The sequence below is a fragment of the Eleutherodactylus coqui genome, chromosome 12 (genome assembly GCF_035609145.1).
Source record: "Eleutherodactylus coqui strain aEleCoq1 chromosome 12, aEleCoq1.hap1, whole genome shotgun sequence".
NCBI lineage: Eukaryota > Metazoa > Chordata > Amphibia > Anura > Eleutherodactylidae > Eleutherodactylus > Eleutherodactylus coqui.
In genome coordinates, this window is record NC_089848.1 from 72,792,702 (window position 1) to 72,809,842 (window position 17,141).

The 17,141-nt window shown below is 43.5% G+C and overlaps 1 protein-coding gene across 1 annotated transcript in view; it reads left to right on the forward strand.

The window, feature by feature from the left end:
• The window catches only part of WNT3A (Wnt family member 3A), an 81,827-nt gene that overhangs the window by 60,623 nt on the left and 4,063 nt on the right, over window positions 1–17,141 (forward strand). The window contains exons 2-3 of the mRNA XM_066585557.1: window positions 2,031–2,272; window positions 16,493–16,758. Of these exons, the coding sequence (XP_066441654.1) occupies window positions 2,031–2,272; window positions 16,493–16,758 (508 nt within the window). The remainder of the gene's footprint in view (window positions 1–2,030; window positions 2,273–16,492; window positions 16,759–17,141) is intronic.

Here is a 17,141-nt window from a genome sequence, read left to right on the forward strand (position 1 = left end):
CGGTGTAGAGCTCCGGGGCAGGTCCAGCCACATAATGTACAGTATGTGGAGACTGCGGGTACATTGTGTCATCTGGGCGTGTGCACTCCACCACCCACACTACATCATCAGATCCAACCTCCTGCCCTTATAGCCTAGTTATGTAATAATTCACTAATAGGTTCTTGTGACCTGTACATTCACCCCAAAGTCAGCTCTTGCGGTAGAGAGATGAAGTACAGAAATGCTCTCCATCTGGTAGTGGCTTAGAAGAGGGCAGGGGGACTTTGTGGGCAGCTAGAAAGTGTACCAAGCAGGGTAAAAATAAGGAGGAGAGTGGATGAAAATCAAAATCTGCGGAAAGAGGGAATCTTTAGGCTGGCTACGCATGGGCGTATTTGCGCGTGCAATACGCAGAGAATAGAGATAAATAAATCTCGTTATTTGTATAGCGCCAATGTATTCAGCAGCGCTTTCAAGTAATTTATTTATCATCCCCCCCCACCACCAAGCTGGGTACTCATTTTACCAACCTTGAAAGAATGAGTCAACCTTGAGCCAGCTACCTGAACCATGCAGGGATTGAACTCACAACCGTCAGGTCATGAGTGAGAGCTTAGAACTGTATTTTTGCTGCCTTAACACTCTGCACAACACAAAGCTCTAGAACCCAATGATTTCAATGGGTTTGTTCACATTTCCGTATTTTGCAAAAAAAACACCAAAAAAGCGTGTTCTTTTTTTCTGCGCATCAAAGGTGGATGGGGGATGCGAATGCAATACACAAGTTTATGTGGAAAATACTGCATAATTCCACTGGAGAATGAATACATCTGGGACTCATTAAGTTTATCCATTTCAATTAGCGCGCCTTTGTTCGCCGCGCACAAATGAACATGCCTTGCAGGCGCAAAAAGTATAGTAAAACATGCCGATGTGCGTGTAAAAAAGCATTGTACATTCCGCAAACATTACGCTACGGTCATACGTGTGCAAATACGCATACACTTGTGTGAAGGGCGCCTTATAAAAGATCATTTCACACTGTAAGGAATGGGGCAACTTGAGATGGAGCTCCACTCATTGGCACTACATTTCCATGCCGGAGAACAAGGGTATTGTAACCTTCGGCCAGTTCATGCCTCTTACCAGGGGATGCAGGGGATAGAGGATGCAGGGGATGCGGTTGCACCCGGGCCCAGGAGCCTTAGGGGGCCCATAAGGCCTCTCTTCTCCATATAGGAAGCCCAGTACTATGAATAAAGCATTATAGTTGGGGGCCCCGTTCCAGGTTTTGCATTGGGGCCCAGGAGCTTCAAGTTACGCCTCTGCCTCTTACATTATGGTGACTGTGGAAAGGGGATCCTCGCATAGGTGAACACTGTCCATTAGGTCAGTCTGAGATTATTCCCTTTTTAGTTTCACTATGGTTTGGGGTCTATAGACATGATGACATCATATTTCACCAGTCATGACATCAAAACTCCTTTCATATGATATGAATAGCAGCTGCCCTCCAAGTGCATAAGCTGCATTATTTCCTGCCATTGGACTTAAAGAATAGACAGGGCAAAGGTTCGACCTTCTACACTCATAGCAGCAAATTAGGACTCGTATACAGTACATACACCGGCGATGATGAGAAATTTAGAGCAGAGGTCACATAAAGTCACCTACTGAACAAGTACAAAAACTCCCATGACCTTATTATAATGATTGAAAGGTCAAAAACCTGAACATTCAAGGTAACTAAGTTCTGAGGAGCTGTTTGCAGAGTCCCGTAGAGCTGCTTTTACTGTCCTTTTGACATGGAGAGAACACTTCAGCCATTGTTATAGGTCAATGGCAGATTTTTTTTTACTTTTTTGATCCTTCAAGGCAAGAAAATTCTTTAGTTCCTCATATCACCTTCAAGGCACAAGAGAATTCTGTGAACATATGAAGGTTGAGTAGCAAACTGACAATGAATGTAAGCCTTGCCTACAGATGGAGCAGGTTGTAGATGTAAGTATGCTAACACATTTTACATATTTTGTGTTTCTATATTCCAGGTCATTGGCTATCGGTCAGCAGTACTCTTCCCTTGGAACACAGCCTATCCCATGTGGGACCATTCCTGGCCTTGTAGCCAAGCAGATGCGCTTCTGTCGGAATTATATGGAGATAATGCCCAGTGTGGCCGAAGGAGTTAAAATCGGCATCCAGGAGTGTCAGCACCAATTTCGCGGGAGAAGGTGGAACTGTACCACAGTTAATGACAACTTGGCGATTTTCGGACCGGTGCTGGATAAAGGTAAAAAAAGTTCAGTTTCATGCTCAAAATAAGGTTTTAGAGAGTTTTTTTCAGTTGTTATTTTACCAGTAGAAAGCCCATCGCCAAGAAGGCCACTGATATATATATATATATATATATATATATATATATATATATATACCCATGCTCAAGAAAATGATTCACTGGAATTAGGAATACTAGTTATAATGTACAGTCTTCAGCTTTTTTGAATACGCAAAATACTCAGGTCAAACCAACATGGAGGTCCCTTTGCATGTTGCCCCATTGGCTTACTTTGAAGACACTGGCGGAATTTTTCAAAACTACAGGTTTTTTTGTAATTCTTAGCACATCTAATTAAAATATTTACTGGTAACAAAGACAGATGTTCTTTTAGACAGTTTTTATAAGAGTATGGTGTCAGGCTACTGTGTGTCCGGCCCTTTAGATACTATGGTGATGATGAGTGAGGGTAGGCATAGGTTGTAGTTATGTGTAATACATACACATGAGGGCAGAGTTGTCTTGATAACAAACCACACCACATCAGGCTAATATCAGGCTATCTATGTATCTATCTATCTATCTATCTATCTATCTATCTATCTATCTATCTATCTATCTCATATCTATCTATCTATCTCATATCTATCTATCTATCTCATATCTATCTATCTATCTATCTATCTCCTATCTATCTATCTATCTATCTATCTATCTCATATCTATCTATCTATCTCATATCTATCTATCTATCTATCTATCTATCTATCTATCTCCTATCTATCTATCTATCTATCTATCTATCTATCTATCTATCTCATATCTATCTATCTATCTATCTATCTATCTCTCTCATATCTATCTATCTATCTATCTATCTATCTATCTATCTATCTCATATCTATCTATCTATCTATCTCATATCTATCTATCTATCTATCTCCTATCTATCTATCTATCTATCTATCTATCTATCTCTCTCATATCTATCTATCTATCTATCTATCTATCTATCTATCTATCTATCTAATCTATCTATCTATCTGTATATACTAGATATGAAGAATATATCAGATTGGCCACACTATCCATTTGTATGAAGAGGAACTGAGAATCCTCAACCAACAAAATACCACCAGGTTGACTTTATAAGTATCATAAGTAGTCAAAAATTTTCCCCCATGATCTAAGTTTCTGCCAGAATCCTCCTTACTTTGACCTGAGAGCTGCATATATAGAAATGTCACAGCCCACAAACAGCTGGGCAGTGGGACCCTTAGTTAAAGGGGTTTTCCAGTAAAATACTATTGATGACCTATCATCAGGGTAGGTCATCAATAGTTGATAGGCCTCAGTCCGCCGCTCGGAACCCCGACCGATCAGCTAAGCGGGCACAAGCTGTCAGCGCCATAATAACACAGAAATCGGAGCGGAAACCTACGCGCCGACCTCCGTGTAGTGGCCGGCGCTTGTAACTATAGGCACAGCTCTAAATAATTTCAGTGGGAACTGTGCCTGCAGTTACAGGCGTCAACCACTTTATGGGAGGCCAGTGTGGAGACTTCCGCTCCAAATACATAGAGGTTGGGGTGAAAGCCTCCGTGCCGACCGCCGTGTAGTGGCCGGTGCTTGTAACTTCAGGCACAGCTCCCATTAAAATCAATGAGAGCCGTGCCTGCAGTTACAAGCGCCGACCACTACACAGAAGTCGTTGCAAGGCTTCCGCTTTGACCTCTGTTATTGCGGCGCTGACAGCTTGCGCCTGCTCTGCTGATTGGTCGAGGTCCCGAGCAATGGACCCCAGCCGATCAACTATTGATGACCTATCCTGATGATAGGTCATCAATAGTATTTGACTGAAAAACCCCTTTAAGGTAGATAAAATCCATTTTGCTTGTACTAACACAAGACTGTCCAATGATAGAAATAATATACAAGTTTAGAAGTAAATCTCGCCGAGTTTCAGTAAGTTTCAATAGAAAATCATTGTAACTAAATAGGAAAAAATCCTACGATGTAGCCAATGCGGAGGGATAGCGGCCCATCATCAGGCTTCACCGTAGACTGTACCTGTGCAGCTCAGGCTTTCTATGCTTATGAGACCCCTTCTTCCCGCTTTTTTTTTTTTGGACACACTTTACAATTTCTGCTCTTTTCATTAAAGCAGAATGAGGGACATGAATAAGCCTCTGGGCGGCACAGTCCCCCCCACTATCAGTGACTTGTGCCCCTTACACTAGTCTACGGATCAAGGGTCCAGGGCGCTGGAGAATGAGCCGCCTGTTACCTCCGAATATTCCTCAATGCCTTTATTTTGAGACTTTTTGTGCTTGTGTTATAATATTAGTCACAGCTCATTACCGCCGCTAATCGAGTTGTCCCTGTGAGAATATTTAATCAGAAGGGAGAAGCCACAATCCAGCGCATTTCACTGCTAAATGTCACAAAATCTCTTCTGTAGTCAACAACAACTTTTTTGTTTTTGTGGGTTCTTTGTGTTGTTTAGTCTTACATAAGGTTCTCTGAAACTTTTAGATATTCTCCTACTTTCTCGACTCCAGTAGTGTTTTGTATCTCTGTATGTAGACTATCTGGTGCCATGCATTTATTGGGACTGAGAAGAATCCATTAGAGGACAATAAGAACAGCAGTCTTGGTGGCTTTGGATGTGTCTTGACCCACTGCGGCCGAAGTCACTCTGCAGGTGGCATTTTCCATTGATTGTTATTACAGAGAGACACAAGGAGAAAAAGGTCCAGGACATCGATCATTGGAAGGAACTCACATGTAATAGGCGCCATAAATCAACTGTAGCTCCAAATGTAGACATTTATATAGTGGGATCTCAAAAGTGAGACATGGGAGGGGGAACCAAAAGGAGCAGGAATTCATTTGTTAAAATTAATCAATTAGTTTGTACATTTTGAGACTTCAGTTTTCTTCCAAGTCCTCTCCATCTGAAGCAGCACATTTGTCCAAACTTTTTTTTCCCACTGCTCAAAGCATTTTTTAAACTCGGTGTTAAAGGGGTTGTCCCGCGGCAGCAAGTGGGTCTATACACTTCTGTATGGCCATATTAATGCACTTTGTAATATACATTGTGCATTAATTATGAGCCATACAGAAGTTATCAAAAGTTTTATACTTACCTGCTCCGTTGCTAGCGTCCTCGTTCCCATGGAGCCGACTAATTTTCGCCCTCCGATGGCCAAATTAGCCGCGCTTGCGCAGTCCAGGTCTTCTCCTGTTCTCTATGGGGCTCCGTGTAGCTCCGCCCCGTCACGTGCTGATTCCAGCCAATCAGGAGGCTGGAATCGGCAATGGACCGCACAGAAGAGCTGCGGTCCACGGAGGAAGAGGATCCCGGCGGCCATCTTCACCGGTAAGTATAGAAGTCACCGGAGCGCGGGGATTAAGGTAAGCGCTCCGGTAAGCTTTCTTTAGGTCCCTGCATCGGGGTTGTCTCGCGCCGAACGGGGGGGGGGGGTTGAAAAAAAAAAAACCCGTTTCGGCGCGGGACAACCCCTTTAATTATGTCTTTTAGTACTTGTGCCGTTTTTTGTTTCACCTCTTCAACATCAGCAAAATGTTTTCCTTTGAGGTTTCTTTTAATCCGAAGAAGAAGAAAAAAAAGTCGGAGAGAGATCGGGGAAATACGGAGGGCGAGGCAAGGGTGTCCTACCGTTTTTCGTACAAAATAGCTCAAAACTCAGCACCGTGTGAGAAGGTTCCAAGGTGGAATAGCTAGTCACCCGTTTGCCACAAATTGGAACACTTTTTCCATACATCGTAACTAGAGATGAGCGAGCACGCTCGTTTAAGGCTGATGCTCGAGCGAGCATCAGTCTTTTCAAGTAACTGATTACTCGTCCGAGCACCATGCGGGGGGCAGGAGGCAGCGGCGGCGAACGGGGGGGGGGAGAGTGAGAGAGATCTCTCTCTCCTCTCCGCCGCCCACTCGCATGGTGCTCAGATGAGTAATCAGTTACTTGAAAAGACTGATGCTCGCTCGAGCATCAGCCATAAATGAGCATGATCGCTCATCTTTAATCGTAACATTTCACCTCAATTGAAACGGAAGAACCATGTGTAAGTTTGTGTTTTATGAATGGCAGTGTTTATAGGCTCTTTGTAGCATTCGTGTTACCCAGAGGCGTAACTTGAAGCCCGTGGGCCCCAATGCAATACCTGTAACAGGGCCCCCAACTATAATGCTTTATTCATAGTACTGGGCTCCCTATATGGAGAAGAGAAGCCTTATGGGCCCCCTAAGGCTCCTGGGCCCGGGTGCAACCGCATCCCCTACATCCCCTATAGTTACACCCCTGGTGTTACCGTATCTGTTGCTTTTTTTCCAAAAAGTAAACAAAAGTTTCCCAGCTGCACGTTGTTCGTATGAATTAGCCGTCACAAAATAGTCGAAAAACTGAACAACTCAAAGAACAAAAAATCACTGGAGCTGAAAGCAACTTTCCCCAATAACATCTCAGAAGGGTTCCGCAGACATTTACCAAGGAACACAAGCCGGTACGAGTAACACCCCGCCCAGAAGAAGAATCCTGTTTCTTTTGGGTACCCCTTTGTAGTAAGGAGCCGACAGCCGCATGGAAAAATCGATGATCCAATCTGTTTATTTTCTAATAGTGAAGACATTACTTGACCTCCCCATTGCCAGCAAGATTGTAAGTTAATGCGTTTCCCGGTGTTTAGTTGCTTGGTTTATAGTTGTATGCATTTTAATTGATGATTGGTTTGAATAGGCAGTTGATTGTCTTGGCAGGCTGCTTAGTAGGTTAATAGTTTTTTCACATCCTGTAGGCTGTTTGCTTGGTTTGATGATTGGTTTGTTCTTCAGAAGTTAGGTTCCAATTCACTTTAGATCTCCCATGACTCCTCCAGGACCTCATATTGGCCAAGCATAAATACTTGTTACTTAAGGAGAGAGTAGTTGACAGGTTAAGGTAAAGCATGGCAGATCCTTGTTTGGTCCAATCTTACAGTTTGGTCTCATATCTAATTTGCATGGCCGGATTTCGGGTTGGTAGCTCAGTTAGTCACACAGTAGGCCGATGCATTATTTGGCAATTGGTTTATTTGTAGAAAAGGTTGGTGGTAACTTTGGTTGGTTGATTTGGTTTAGCAGGTACATTAGTAGCCTGGATAGTTGATAGGTGGTTACTGTGTGAATAGCTTGCTTGTACAGAAAACAGATTAGTAACTGGGTTAATTGGTTGGTTTGTCACTTTTTGGCAGTGAATGTAGGATGGTAGCTTGGAAGGTTGGTTGGTTTATTGTTACAGATAGTAAGTTTATAGCCTGTATATTTGCATGGGTTAGTTGATAGGTTTATTGGAGGGGCAAGTAAGTTGGTAAATTGTTTAATTTTTATTGATCTAGTGAGAGCAAAAGTGAATTAAAATGTTGTTCCAGCTAATAAGTTAAGCATACCATAACCTTCCGACATGTGTTGGGTGATAATTTCCAATTCTCTTAAATACTGTTTATCATTTCCTATAGCTGTCATTAACCCTCCATAACACAGGTGTGGAGTCAGCAACACATGGACAGTTCTTCTTGGGTTGATGACATCCTCTAGCAGTCATAATACCTTCCCTCAGTCCCCTATTTCTTACTAACACACATTAGAGAGGTGAGCAGGAAGTAGAGGACACGTAGAGAGGGCAATAAGTCTGCGGCAACAGGTTCCACTGGATTAGCTTGTTGTGTTTTCATGGAGACATTTAGGCCTGTGTAGGAGCTGTAGACACAAAATGATAGAAAACTTTTAATCGTGATTATTTGCTATGTTGCTTCATTTGCATTTCAAAAATATTGAACTTCAGTGCAAACACTGCAGGGACCATAATAAGTAAACAAGGATAGACATAACCGCTTCCCCGCCGGCGCAAAGAAAACACACAGAAACACCAATTATTTTGATGAACGGGGTCGGCCACATCTTCAATTTAACTTTTTTAAACCATCAAACAGCTCAGCATGTTGCCTTAAAGGGGTTTTCTGAGTTGTAGCATTTCTGTAAATTCAGCTCCCCATCTAGTTAAATAACAAATAAGCATATATTCACCTCTCCCTGCTCCCGCTATTTCCCGCAGCACTGCTCGGTCCTCTGCGCCTGTGTTTGTTTATAGGCTGCAGTCCCGATTGGTTTACGGGACGTCAGAGGGGAGACCCAGGCGGGGAGCAGAACACAACGGGAGCAGGGAGAGGTGAATATATGTTTATTTGCTATTTTACTGCACGGGGAGCTGGATTTATAGAAGTTTTACAACTCGGAAAACTACTTTAAGTTATCAGCAGACCTGAAGCAATATGCCTGTCACAGGACTACCGGTGGGCAAATCTGCCTTCAACTCTACTCAGTCATTCTTTCAGAACTTCTAACTGCATGCTGTGACTTAACATGTAAGGCAATGGAGAAAACACTACAGCAAACGAAAACAGGAGTCAAATATGTCATACAGGTAACACATCAATATTAGTCATCATTAGGTAGGGAGCTCCAGAAAGGACAGCCATAAGGAGGCAGACCCCAGGTGAGCAATATTCATAGATCCACTATTGCGGGTACCATTAGAACTTTTAGGGATGTTAGTGGACATTACAACTTTGCATTGTGGTATATCCAGGCTACCCAAGCACCCCAGGGCCATTCCAAAAGAGGCTTGGTACGCCCCTGAGGCACCTGCAGTGCATAGAAGTCATCTTCCCTCATCTGTGCATTGCCAGAAAACTTCATTGGCCACTTGTAGTTGAGGGGCATTTGGACTGCCTTTGTCACTGGAGCTTTAGGGCATCAATAACGTCTTTGCCTCCTACAGGATTCATCAATGAATGGCTGTGATTGGTTAATCCAGCGCCAGCTTTCATTGGCTGACGCGGCACTGGACTAACCAATCAGAACATTAGCTTGCTGGAGGCGGGGTATTCAAGCCCCGCTTCCAGGAAGAAATGCTCTGTTGGCCGTGGAGGAGGACGCGGCAGCCTGCAGCAGTGCCATAGACCATTGTGAGAGCCGGAATGCCGGTGGTGGGAGAGTATTAGACCCCATACCCCCCAAGCCTCAGCTTGCGAGCTTCTTGACTTGTGAGAAAAAATTTGGGAGAGAGCCTTCTAGCAAGTCAAGAAGCTTGCAAGCTGAGGCACTCGTAACCCAAGGTACTACTGTACTATGTTGCTAAATACGTAAATTACATACTGTAGTACTAGTATAAGATGTGTGGATCTCATGTCTGATCACAATGTAATTATATTATATCTGTGATGTCAGTAACAGGGGGCGGGGCTGTGACTACCTCTCAGACATGATATAGAGGCTGGTTGTCAGCAGTAATAGATGAATAGCTGTTACTGTAGTATAAGGTGTGTGGATCTCATGTCTGATCACAGTGTAATTATATTATATCAGTGATGTCAGTAACAGGGGGCGGGGCTGTGACTACCTCTCAGACATGATATAGAGGCTGGTTGTCAGCAGTAATAGATGAATAGCTGTTACTGTAGTATAAGGTGTGTGGATCTCATGTCTGATCACAGTGTAATTATATTATATCAGTGATGTCAGTAACAGGGGGCGGGGCTGTGACTACCTCTCAGACATGATATAGAGGCTGGTTGTCAGCAGTAATAGATGAATAGCTGTTACTGTAGTATAAGGTGTGTGGATCTCATGTCTGATCACAATGTAATTATATTATATCTGTGATGTCAGTAACAGGGGGCGGGGCTGTGACTACCTCTCAGACATGATATAGAGGCTGGTTGTCAGTAGTAATAGATGAATAGCTGTTACTGTAGTATAAGGTGTGTGGATCTCATGTCTGATCACAGTGTAATTATATTATATCAGTGATGTCAGTAACAGGGGGCGGGGCTGTGACTACCTCTCAGACATGATATAGAGGCTGGTGGTCAGCAGTAATAGATGAATAGCTGTTACTGTAGTATAAGGTGTGTGGATCTCATGTCTGATCACAATGTAATTATATTATATCAGTGATGTCAGTAACAGGGGGCGGGGCTGTGACTACCTCTCAGACATGATATAGAGGCTAGCTGTCAGCAGTAATAGATGAATAGCTGTTACTGTAGTATAAGGCGTGTGGATCTCATGTCTGATCACAGTGTAATTATATTATATCAGTGATGTCAGTAACAGGGGGCGGGGCTGTGACTACCTCTCAGACATGATATAGAGGCTGGTTGTCAGCAGTAATAGATGAATAGCTGTTACTGTAGTATAAGGTGTGCGGATCTCATGTCTGATCACAATGTAATTATATTATATCAGTGATGTCAGTAACAGGGGGCGGGGCTGTGACTACCTCTCAGACATGATATAGAGGCTGGTTGTCAGTAGTAATAGATGAATAGCTGTTACTGTAGTATAAGGTGTGTGGATCTCATGTCTGATCACAATGTAATTATATTATATCAGTGATGTCAGTAACAGGGGGCGGGGCTGTGACTACCTCTCAGACATGATATAGAGGCTGGTTGTCAGTAGTAATAGAGGAATAGCTGTTACTGTAGTATAAGGTGTGTGGATCTCATGTCTGATCACAATGTAATTATATCAGTGATGTCAGTAACAGGGGGCGGGGCTGTGACTACCTCTCAGACATGATATAGAGGCTGGTTGTCAGTAGTAATAGAGGAATAGCTGTTACTGTAGTATAAGGTGTGTGGATCTCATGTCTGATCACAATGTAATTATATTATATCAGTGATGTCAGTAACAAGGGGCGGGGCTGTGACTACCTCTCAGACATGATATAGAGGCTGGTTGTCAGTAATAATAGATGAATAGCTGTTACTGTAGTATAAGGTGTGTGGATCACATGTCTGATCACAGTGTAATTATATTATATCAGTGATGTCAGTAACAGGGGGCGGGGCTGTGACTACCTCTCAGACATGATATAGAGGCTGGTTGTCAGCAGTAATAGATGAATAGCTGTTACTGTAGTATAAGGTGTGCGGATCTCATGTCTGATCACAATGTAATTATATTATATCAGTGATGTCAGTAACAGGGGGCGGGGCTGTGACTACCTCTCAGACATGATATAGAGGCTGGTTGTCAGCAGTAATAGATGAATAGCTGTTACTGAAGTATAAGGTGTGTGGATCTCATGTCTGATCACAATGTAATTATATTATATCAGTGATGTCAGTAACAGGGGGCGGGGCTGTGACTACCTCTCAGACATGATATAGAGGCTGGTTGTCAGCAGTAATAGATGAATAGCTGTTACTGTAGTATAAGGTGTGTGGATCTCATGTCTGATCACAGTGTAATTATATCAGTGATGTCAGTAACAGGGGGCGGGGCTGTGACTACCTCTCACACATGATATAGAGGCTGGTTGTCAGCAGTAATAGATGAATAGCTGTTACTGTAGTATAAGGTGTGTGGATCTCATGTCTGATCACAATGTAATTATATTATATCAGTGATGTCAGTAACAGGGGGCGGGGCTGTGACTACCTCTCAGACATGATATAGGGGCTGGTTGTCAGCAGTAATAGAGGAATAGCTGTTTCTGTAGTATAAGGTGTGTGGATCTCATGTCTGATCACAGTGTAATTACATTAATATTTTTTTCAGTGATGTTAGTAGCATTCTCAAGATAAAGAGGTTGATTACAAGGTAAAGCAGAAATGATTGTTTGCGGATGTGGATGAATTTAATGATCTTTATTTTTGTCCATCAGAATGTCAAACAAATACTTCAGACACAGGAATTTAACTAAAGGGTTATGGGTCTGGTGCAAAACTTGAGTTTGCCCCCCCTTGTGGTCTTTTGTAGTCTAATGGTTCATCTTAAGATCCCTAGTGGTCTGGAGCAATGTAAGGGTTACTGCTACATACTTGGGGTCCAGTTTCTTACCTCTCCAGGCTCCAGTGTTGCCCTGGCTATATCTTCCTATTTCCTCTTTCACTCATCAAAGCACTCTGCCCCATCATCATTTAGGGGAGAGTAAACAAATGGTGATAGGGGCCTATGGGGCTAGGCACTACCTCAATCGCTGTGACCCCCATAGCAACGCCACAGAATTCCACTGTATTACTAGTTCTATATAGTGTAATTACAAATAAAATAAGGGTGTCGCGGATCCGGCACAAAATATAGGGAGAAAAAGCGCAGCATGCTAAAAGCTGGAGAGCGTTGCAGGACGTGAACGGACCTCATTATAGTCAATGGGGTTTGTTCGGTTACATTATAAGACAGAGCCATTCAGCCCAGGGATTCCCCTATCTTACTCCGTTCGAAAACTAAAACCCCCCGACGCAGATTTGAAACCACCCTATATGGTCAGATGAAACAGCAGATGATTCATTCACGGTCGGACCATGTGAGATTTTATTTAACCAGTCATGCAGAGGCTCGAAGCTTCAAATTTTCCCTCCAGAGTTCATTGCATGAAGGTGGCACTTTGGAAGTTTCAGCGGGAGCTGAACAGATGACCTCAGAATCCAGGTTACGACCTGTGACCTGCAGAAGAGGAATGGTTACCGTTCAGGATGTGTTCGGAGGGCTCTTCTTTTGATAAATACGTGTTTCTCTTTTCTGCGGGAGGCGATGGCACCAGCATTTTATGAAAAAGTTTCTGTAAAAGAAGTTGACGGGAGACCCTGGTCCACTCCCTGCTGAGATATGCCGCAAGCACAATATCTTAGAGACCATGAGATTAAGCCAAAGAGAAAAAAGTGAGAACGCTCGCCCACAATTCACACGCCCTTTAGATTGTTTTATTAAACCATTTCAATAGGGATTTCCCTTTTGGCCGACAACGAGGCCCTTCCAATGCATAGTTCTAGGTTGCTATGACTTAGTTGGTCCTTGCTAATCACTGCTGAGGGTGAATTTCATATAAAATATCTGGGGCCATTGTGCATTTAATGTGGCGTGACAGTGCCAACACAAAGGGGGATTCATTCTCCCAGCAGGTAATAAGGACGATTTGCCATACCGGTCGGGCAGGGTTAAGGGGAATTGTCACATGTGATCAGACCTCTCAAACACAACCTCCCATTCAGTCCTCAGGTGGGCCTGGTGCAGTCCTATTGTCCCTCGACTTTTCTTCCAATTTTCACTTGTCACAGGCAGATATTCTATTGATCAAGGGATGGAATTTGAGACCTTTTTACCCCTCGTCTTCCTCAGTTGTGAACCATCGGTGATGACTTTTTTCTTGCATCGTTGCTACTTAGATTTCATAAAATAGATTCAATTAGAGCGGACTATAAATGTCCGTATAGGGTCGACACATCAGTTTTCATTGAGCCCGACTCCTTCTGGTATCACAGACAAGACGGTTTGCCCCAGATCTGTGAATATCGTTTATATGTGGTTTTGCTCTGACAGCTGATTAAATGGCAAGATCATATCAATGACCAACAATGGAAAATCTTCTGCCCGTATCGGTAAGAGGTAGGGGCTTCATTCTAGTATTTGCCTTAGGGAAGAGATCAGACATAGAAATTGGAACTGCTACCATGCAGATTGTGTCGATAGGTGGATAGGAGTCCACGCTACTGGTCACATGACAACTATGCAGTCCTACATATCATATAATTGGCTTATAAGGTGCACATGACCTGTAGAACGGATTCCTCACTGAGGTTTCCAGGCTTTTGCAGGTAAAACTGTTACTTTGCATAATGGCCATATCTTAGGATCCGCTATGTGTGTCTCTACGTTTACAGGTATATATTATAAGATACTTGGGCTCTGACCTCCTCTGGAAGGAATTTTTAGGGTGGTTTCCATTATTTTAGGTTTTTTTTTGGAAAACGCTGCTTTAGTTGAACCCTTTTTTCCAAATTTTGTAAATGAAAAGAAAACGCTGCGGCCAAATGTTAACTCAAAGCCAATCCTGGGATACAAAATGCACCAAAGTTTGTTCGTTTGTGTTGTCTTTCTTTACTTTTACTGCTTTCTGTGGGTTATTGATGCTTTTTGTTCATGCAGTTGGCTTCATGGGATTCTGTATTGAAATAGAAAAACACATGCAAAAAATGTATAGACAAAAAAATCCACGCAAAAATGCTTATAAAAATGCATAAAATTCAGTGGCTTTTGACAAGTGCCCCCCCCCCCCCCCCCGACCCCCGACCCCCACCCAAAAAAAACCTAATAGAAATGATATGCGGAGAAATCTTAACCCCACAGCATTGTGCACTGCCCTATGTTTATTTCATGGTAGTAACCAGTCGCAGATATATTATCCTTGGTATCGGTCATAAAGCTCCTCACACCCTTTAATTATAGGGGGTCTGAGCTCTGGACCCCCAGGTCCGGGCCGCTCTGTCCTCAGCATGTTGCAGCCTGTCCCCGGGAGACATCGCGGTTCTAGTGTATACCTGGCAGCCGCTATAACTTGGCTTGATAACTTCATTATGGGGAAGAGCCTGGCAGATTTACTGGTGACAGAAATGATCCGGAAACTTTGCGAGTTCAGCTCAGGGTAACGGTATTTTTAGTGCTTGCTCTATGTTCTGTTGTTAGAAAACAAATAGAGTCCTGAGCTGCGGGCGGAAAGTAAGACAAGTTAATGAATGTAATAGTACTGACATACACTATGTACTGCGGATACTGTGCCAGCTCGCAGGAGTGAAGAGCCTGGGCCAAATGAGAGAGGTTTAGGGCGGCTTCAAACGGACGTGTGCGCAATTGTACACACTTCGGTGCAACGTATTTGCTCTATTAACAAGGTCTCGGCACATTTTAATGTATTTTTTGCCCATGCAGGGCACAGCAGACGAACATGCCCTGATTTAAATAGAGAATGAGGTGCAGGTGTGTCCTTTTTTTCATAGAATTGCGCAGCGTATTGCACATTTGTGTTTGCATCGAGTGTGGATATGACATCTATTGGGACCTTTGCTGTGCCAATGCGCACAAAAATAGAGCATGCTACAGGTTCTTTTTTCTGCATGCATGAAATGCCCTTTAAATGAACGAATTCATTCAAATTAATGAGTTCTATGCTTTGCATATTGCGCACGAAAATTTTGCATGCACAAATATGACTGTGCAAAGCTACCCTAACTCACATGGTCACTCACATAGAAGACACATAGATACTCAGTAGACATGTATACATTCATTTAAAGGGGTTTACCAGAATTTCAAGTTATCCCCTATCTACAGGGGAGGGGACAACTTGGTGATTGGTGGGGGTATCACCGCTTACACCCCCTAATCTTAAGAGTAAGGGCCCCATGTCCCCCGTCCTCCTCACTATAAGGTCACTGCAGACCTCCTCCCCTACGGTGAGGAGGAGACTGAATGAAGGGCTCCGTTGACTATCAATGGAAATGAATGGAGTGCTGACTCCGCATGTGTGGCCAGTGCTCCATTCAGAGCAACGTCACCACGACGGGAGAAGCAACCCCCACAGTGACACAAGAACAGGACATGGGAGTCTCATTCTCGAGATCGGCGGGGGGCTCAACAGTGAGACCTCCACCAATTAGCAAGTTATCCCTGATCCTTTGGATAGGGAATAACATGAAATTCTGGTACAACCCCTTTAATATTCTGTTACAAGAACGATCTTTGGACACGTTTGTGGCTGACCGCGGTCCCACGACTGTTGCTCCTTCCTTTCACACAGGAGCGCTAGTTGTTCTGTGAATGAAGGCGGAATGGATGGCGATTGTTCCGGCCCGTCTACCTCCATTCACAGTAAACAAGCAGTTGCTCAAAGATTGAGCGACTCCTGTTTATACGGCCCGACAGTCGCTTGGCTTTTAGGTGAGTGCCCTGTCGATGACTACTTGTACACGGGATGACTACTGCCCAAATTCGCTGTTTCCAGTGATAATTTGGGTGATGCCTTTAGACACAAACATACATAGATACTCCCAGACATAAAGACATTCCCATAAACTCATAGACCCTCACAGATGCCTAGACACTCACTTAGAATATAGGCACTCACATAGACACATGGGTACTTATGGACACTCACTTTCATTACCTTTCCTATAGACCTAGAAATAGACACTTGGATGCTCATTCTTCAAGACATTGTGATAGATACTTACATAGATACTCACGTAGACACAGACATAAGTATCATCTATGATACTACGTCAGAGAAGCTCCCAGCTCTACATTTCCCATCATGTACTTTGGCTTACTTGTCTCGTATTATCTCCATCAACCGATCTACAATCTAACACTTTCCCTCTATTCATTTCCAGCGACACGAGAGTCGGCCTTTGTTCACGCCATCGCCTCAGCCGGAGTAGCGTTTGCTGTCACCAGAGCCTGTGCTGAAGGATCTGCCACTATCTGCGGATGTGACAATCATCACAAGGGTCCCCCGGGTGAAGGCTGGAAATGGGGCGGCTGCAGTGAAGACATGGACTTTGGAAGTATGGTGTCTCGAGAATTTGCAGATGCTCGAGAGAACAGACCAGACGCTCGCTCAGCAATGAACAGACACAACAATGAAGCAGGGAGAACGGTAAATACATATGCTTTTATTTTACTTTAGAGTTTTCTCTTTTAAGGAAAGTCCAACGTTTTTAATGCCCCAAAAAGGCCCCACTGTATTTGGGAAAAGTTTTTGAAACACTACAGTGCTTGTACATGGCATGAGTCTATCCTCCGTACCTTGTACATGGTGGTTGCACCAATACATTGATGAATATGGCGCATCTTAATAACTAATTTTTTTAGTGTCGTTGAGGCATTTTTAAGCTTTTGAACAACTGATACATGAAGCCGTAGTGTCAGTGTCATCCTACAAGTCTATAGCTTTGGTTGGGGGGGGGGGGGGTACAAGTCATGTCTCTAGAGCTTCAAGGGGTCTTTAGAGCATTGTGCTCTGCTGTCATTTAATAGGCA